This window comes from Phodopus roborovskii, unplaced genomic scaffold, assembly GCF_943737965.1.
Source record: "Phodopus roborovskii unplaced genomic scaffold, PHOROB, whole genome shotgun sequence".
Taxonomy (NCBI): Eukaryota; Metazoa; Chordata; class Mammalia; order Rodentia; family Cricetidae; genus Phodopus; species Phodopus roborovskii.
In genome coordinates this window covers 5,599,859-5,606,248 of record NW_026126598.1, presented here as the reverse complement: position 1 = coordinate 5,606,248, position 6,390 = coordinate 5,599,859, and the positions used below count along the sequence as shown (strand labels likewise).

At 45.0% G+C, this 6,390-nt stretch overlaps 1 protein-coding gene across 4 annotated transcripts in view; it reads right to left on the bottom strand.

The window, feature by feature from the left end:
• Window positions 1–3,685: 3,685 nt before the first annotated feature.
• The window catches only part of Rabgef1 (RAB guanine nucleotide exchange factor 1), a 42,358-nt gene continuing 39,653 nt past the window's right edge, over window positions 3,686–6,390 (bottom strand). For all 4 annotated transcript variants that reach the window (XM_051204806.1, XM_051204803.1, XM_051204804.1 and 1 more), the window contains 2 exons: window positions 5,567–5,823; window positions 3,686–4,550 (listed from right to left, as the gene is read on the bottom strand). In XM_051204806.1, the coding sequence (XP_051060763.1) occupies window positions 4,152–4,550; window positions 5,567–5,823 (656 nt within the window). In that variant the 3' untranslated portion in view covers window positions 3,686–4,151. The remainder of the gene's footprint in view (window positions 4,551–5,566; window positions 5,824–6,390) is intronic.

The window sequence follows — 6,390 nt, the reverse complement described above, 5'->3', positions numbered from 1 at the left end:
TACGGACATCTTTCGAAACACTTGATTCTAGAATCACATTCACAATCCGTGAATACCTCACTTTCTTGTTCAGAAATCAGAATCTCTGGCCTGGCCAAGGTCCTGATGCTGACTGAAGAGAAACAAGTCTTTACCTGATGCAGGATACCATTAATCGCAAGCACTAGACAAACATGACATATCCACAGAAGCTACCAGTAAACAACCTGCAAGACATGCAGTGGTCAGCTTTTGTGAGAGGCTGACGGGCACATCTTACTTTTGTTCGTTCGTTTGTTTTTTATCCAAGCTGTTATGTAGTCTAGGTTGGCCATGAACTCCACATGTAACCAAGGCTGACCCTGAACTATTGTTCTGTGTGTCCATATGGTGCCGAGGGTCAAACTGACCTTGAACTCCTGATCCTTCTGGCTCTACCCCCACCAGTTTTGATGCGATTATCTTATTTAATAATGTACAACTAAAAGAAATGCATGTTTCCAGGAAATTTTAGACTATGTGGGCCTGAATTAGCACCTAGAAAGTAGAGAAGAAAGAAAAAAAAGGAAAGCGTGCTAGCCACTGGTATCACCTGGGCCCATGTTACTGTGAGAGAAGATCCCGACTGGTTGTTGCATGTTGTGTAAGCCAGAGATCAACCGTGAATTTAGTTACCCTGGGCAAATGCTACCCACCTTGTTTTTTGAAGACAAACAGTATCTCTTATTGGCCTGGAACTCTCCAAGGAGAGTAGACTGGATGGTTTGAGTCCAGGGACCCTCCTGTCCACTTCCTCTGATCTGAGGTTGCAAGGATGCCACCAAGCCAGGTTCCTAACATGGGCCAGGGCCTCATGGTTGCCAAGCTAGCATCTCATCTACTGAATCATCTCCTCACCCTTTTCACAAGCATCTGAGTGCAAGTCACTGCCCTATGGGTGAACCTGAGGACAGCAGACTCAGCTGTTGTGTCTTTATTGACAGTTGCTAGGTCACATTTGGTGTATATAATGGCAGCTTAAATAAAGCATCAAGGTTTCATATTTCACACTGGAGAGATGGCTCACCGGTTAACAGGACATTCTGTTCTTGCGAAGAACCTGAGTTTGATTCTCAGCCACTATGTCAGGTGGCTCACTACCAACTAACTGCCTGTAACTCCAGGCCCAGAGGACTTGATGCCCTTTTCTGTCCTCCGAAGGTTCCTGCACTCACACACAGACAAGCACACTCAGACATACACACTGTAGTGAGATATCCACCCCGACCTCACCTGTTGCACTCACCACACCCATTGGGGCGTGGGCAGAGGTGCAGACATGACCTGTGGGAGACTAGGTATGAGGTCCCAGACCCTGGCCCACTCTCTTGCTTCCTGGTTGGGTGGCAGAGGGCATCTGGGTGGCATGTTTGGAGTGGGAACGCACAGCAGTCATCTGTTTCAGGTGTAAGTGATTTCTCCCCAAATAAGCATCAATCAACCTATACTTTGTCCCAATGAATCTTATTTCCCACAGGATAACACATCATTAAAAACAAAGTATTTTTTAAAACGTTATATACTTGCCCCAGTTTTATTCCAAAATTACTATACTACATATTTGTAGTAAACATTTAGGAAACTATGTTGAGAAAGGAAGAAAGCCTTTCTCGACTGCTTGAATGCCATGACACTTCAAGAATGGTACCCTGAGGAATTCCTAAATTCACATGGGTGCTGATGACCGTGTAGAAGATTATAATTCTGCTATAAAAAGTTCCACAAGGATTAGAGAAGGTTCCCCACTGCAGGGCCTCTCAGAGGGACACATCAAGTAGCATTATACTATATAATTAATGCAATATTCTTTGGTTATAGCATATTAACTAGCAGGAGCATAACCCCTTTGCTTACAAGAGATGTGTGATTCTTAGCACATTTAATAATGTCCAGAGACAATTTTATTTTTTCTTTCTGTGAGGTGGGATCTCCACAGCCCAGGCTTACCTCAAACTTACTCTGTGTAAAATGATAACCTGAACTCCTGATCTTCCTGCCTCCACTTCTGAGTACCAGGATTATAAGCATGTGTCACGACATGAATGGAGACCATTATCTCACAAACATGGGGGGCAATGCTAGCATCTACCCCACAATGTACACAGCAAGAGAATTCTCTTGCCACTAATGTCAGTTCTGAGGTTAAAAGTTTGTGGGTTTTTGTTTTTCATTTTTTAAAAATTTATTTATTACGTATGCAGTGTTCTGCCTGCAGGCCAGAAGAGGACACCAGATCTCATTACAGATGGCTGTTGTAAGCCACCATGTGGTTGCTGGGAATTGAACTCAGGATCTCTGGTAGAGTTCTTAGAGGTTAAAAGTTTTGAAAGGTTTACTTAGCCCGTTGATTGTTACCTGTTGATAAAGCAGACTATGGATGCTGCAAGGCATCCTCTTGCTTGAAGTTCCTTGTCAATTCCCATAAGCGTCATTCATTCATTCCAACCTCCATCTGAAACTAAGTCTTTGTATCACAGAACTCAGTGACAGGATGTGTCTGAGTGAGCTGAATGTGGTGATATATACCCATAAATCTCAACATTGGGAGGCAGAGGTAGGAAGATCAGAAGTTTGAGGCCAGCCTGGGTTACATAGCCACAAACTGTTTCAAAAATAAAACAAACAAAAAACAAGGAGCAAAAACAAAACAAGAAAGCAATAGGTGGGGAAGTCTGATGGACGATTAAGGGGGAGGGTGCCACAAGCACAGCACAAAGTCAGTGGTACCAACTCCGTATGCGATGTGTCCATGTGTGTGTGGTATACATATGTACAGGTACACAGGTACATATGTGGGCATGTGGAGGCCAGAGGTCAACCTTGGGTGTCATTTCTCAGGAGCCATCCGTCTAGATTTGTTGTTTAGACAGTGTTTCTCACAGGGACCTGGAACTCAATGGTTAGATAAGGCAAAGCTTGCTAGTGATCAAGCCCTAGGAACCTGCCTGTCACTGCCTCCCAGTAGTGCCATTACAAGTGTGTGTCACCATGCTGAGCTTTTGACATGGGTACTAGACACTAAATTCAGGAACTCACACTGGTGTAGAAAGCACTTACTAACAGAGCTTGATGGGGGATGCCCTTCTGTATATCTGTTTCTCTTATTGGTTGATGAATAAAACATGGATTGACCAGGCAGAAAGACAGGCAGGGCTAGGAGACAAGGAGAACGCTGGGGAGAGAGGTGGAGAAGAGATGCCATGCTGCTGAAGGAGTAACATGCCGGATTACGGGTAAACGACAGCCTCATAGCAATACATACATTAACAGATATGGGTTAATAATTTAGAGAGCTAGCCAATAAGAAGCCCAAGCCATTGGCCAACAGTTCCATAATTAATATAGCATCTGTGTGTTCATTTGGAGCTGAAGGGTGGCAGGAATAGGAGGCACAGAAACCTCCAGCAACAAGAGCTGCCTCCCCAGGACCCCAGAACACTTTATGTGACCTAAAAGTTGGTGTCACAACTTCATCACATGTACCTGAAAGGACCTCAGAGTTAGGGCAGTGTTAGCAGTAGTAATGTACTGTTAAAGGTGAAAGCCTCAAATATCTAGATTATTTTCAGTGGGGCAAAGCAAATAAAATGGTGCTAAAGGCAAACACTCAATATATTTCATTTTCACAAAAAAAAAAAATCATCACATGAAATGCCACGCATGCAGATAACACCCCTCCCCAGCTTTATTTTTTACATATTTACAATTTTACATATTTACTTATTAACATATCTTCTATCTTTACAATTACAAAATAATTTCACACTGGGAGAGTGTGGGAACATTTCAACGCAGACTCTGTAGCATCTATCTGTTTTATCCTTTAAATGGCAGTATTTGCCCCAAACCAACAACAGTGTCCACCACAGAGGAAGCCCATGGGAAAATCAGGGAGGACAGAAAAGATGGAAACAGAATTCACACAAACCTACCTCACCAACTCAAATAAATAGTGCATTATTATTTACTAGCTTCCCCTGCTAGGAAAAAAATAAAAATAAAAACAATTCCTAAAATTGTACCTTAAAAATACTTTGACCTTTTAAGCAGTTAATTCGTATCCCAGACCTGAACAGTGGAACGCAGGAGCTCCCTGAAATCAGCCCCAAGTAAAAATGGCCATGAGCAAGACATCACCCTGCATACACCTGAGGCTGCAGCGGGGGCGGGAGCTTGTCATTCTCCACATTTTCAGAGTCAATGGCTGCTAATGGTTGGTTTGGGGGCTTGATGTCCAGTGGGTATTTCTCAACAATGTCTTGAACTTCCTTGGCAATTCCATCCGTCCAGTCTATTAAGTCTTTTTCAAGTTTCTTGGCTTCACTCATGATCCTTTCCTGCCGTTCATTCAACTGAGACAGGAGGTCCAAGTTCTTATACATTTGCTTCACACCTAAGCAGGCTTCGGGGGCCCAAGTCTCAGACTCCTGCTTCCTTGGGGAAGTCTGGCCGGACATGTATCGGTCAAAATCCTCCTGACTTAAATTCAAAGACTGAGCGTCTAACTTCTCAATGAAAGCCACCGCACAGCACTGCAGAGGAAAGAGAAAGGCGTGGCAGTCAAGGCGGAGAAGCTGCAGGAGTTCAGGCAGATTTTAAAATCTCTCCCCACCCAAGTATTGGGACTGAACCGACGGCCTCATGTATGTTAGGCAAGAACTCTGCCACAAGCTATACCCCTTGCCCTTCCTTGTGTCTTTGAGATAGCTGGTAGCCCAGGCTAGCCCCAAACTTATTACATAGCCAGGAAGGATCCTGAGTTCCTCATCTCCTGGATCCTCACACCTCTGCTTCCAGAGTCCTGAGATTACAGGTCTGGCTTGTTCTCTTTGTAAGACAGGGTCTCCCTATGGACCCAGAGCTCTTGATCTACCCACCTCATCCTCTCAGCTGCTGGCATGTGCTAACATGCCCACATTTCTGGATACTTGATTTTCCCTTTGTTCAAGAATCTCTTTGGTCCAGTGGCTTCACAGTTCCACTAATTCCTTGCACCTCAGCAGATTCTGTCCTCTGTTCCCCATTCTGCCATCTCTATCATCTCTCCCAGCTCTGTCTCCTTAGTCCCAGCTGTCCCTCATGTATGAGCATTCACAGGTCTGTATTACCTGCCTTCAACTCATCCTGAGCTCCAGTCATTTATTACATGGGAAACATGTATCCAAAACCAAAACAGCTTCTGTGCCTAGTGAACTTTCCTTTCACAATCTCCCCTATTCATATCAGTGGTAAGGCTGAATCTCCCCCAGTAAGTCAGCAGCATCGGCATCAGATGACCCCTCCTTGCAACAGATCACAAGGGGCCGCAGTGATGCTGATACCAGGCAAGCAACAGGAGCCAAGCAGCATGCTCTCCTCAGATCTCAACTCCTCATGGGATGATCTGCCGAGTGACGTACACTTCTAGAGAAGTGCAAAGAGGTATGTAGACTGGTCATCTCCCCTCTGACAAGCATGCACCCCCCCCCCCAGAGCTCTAAGCTGTCACAGGACCCTTAGGTAAATCCCCTCCTGGGCCTTCTCCCTGCCTTCAGAAGTCAAATCTTACCAGGTTGGTGAAGTAGTAGCCATCCTCGCCCGTCATAAGCCGGCTAGGATTACAGAAGCGAGTGATGTACTGGATGTTGGACTGCAGGCGAGGGGGGTTGCCCTTCAGGACGATGTAGATGAGGGTGGGCAGGAAGTCATCAGCTGAGGCTGGCTCATTCTTGGTGATCTTGATGGCATTGAAGATGTGCTTGCTGCACCTAGTGATGCAGGCTAGCTTGTCCCGAGGCACACGCTTTGAGTCCATCTCGATGATGTCTGTGAAGCAGAGGGACAGTCCCACCTTGAGAGAGTTACCACACAAGAAGCAACTGGCCAGGCAAGGTGGTACCACCCTAGCATAGGATGCCTAAGCATAGCTACAGTGAGACTCTGTTTTTATCTTAAAGGGGATTGGGCAAGGGCAGCAATGGGCTAAGTACTTTTAATCCTTCAGGACAGAGGTGTCTCATTACCCACTCCTCCAGCAGTTAGATTAATATAGGAGGAACTTAAACCACCAAAGCAGTTCAGACAAATTACTGAACATAGCATGAACCAGGCATGCCACCTTTAGGACATCCATCTCAAACATGGGTCACTGAGTATCAGAGAGGCTTGCTTGATTGCCCAAGGTCATGCAGAGAACAGAAAACAGAGAGGAATGACACAAGTTTGCCCAAGAAGCCCACGGGAGAACAGCCCTGTGCTCCATGGGAAAGGGAGACAAGGTGTTTTTTTTTTTTTTTTTTTTTTTTTTTTGTTTTGTTTTTTTTAAAGTGTTTCATTGTTTTTTTTTTTTTTACTTTCACAACTGGCTGCCCTGAATTCCCAATGTAGCAAGGA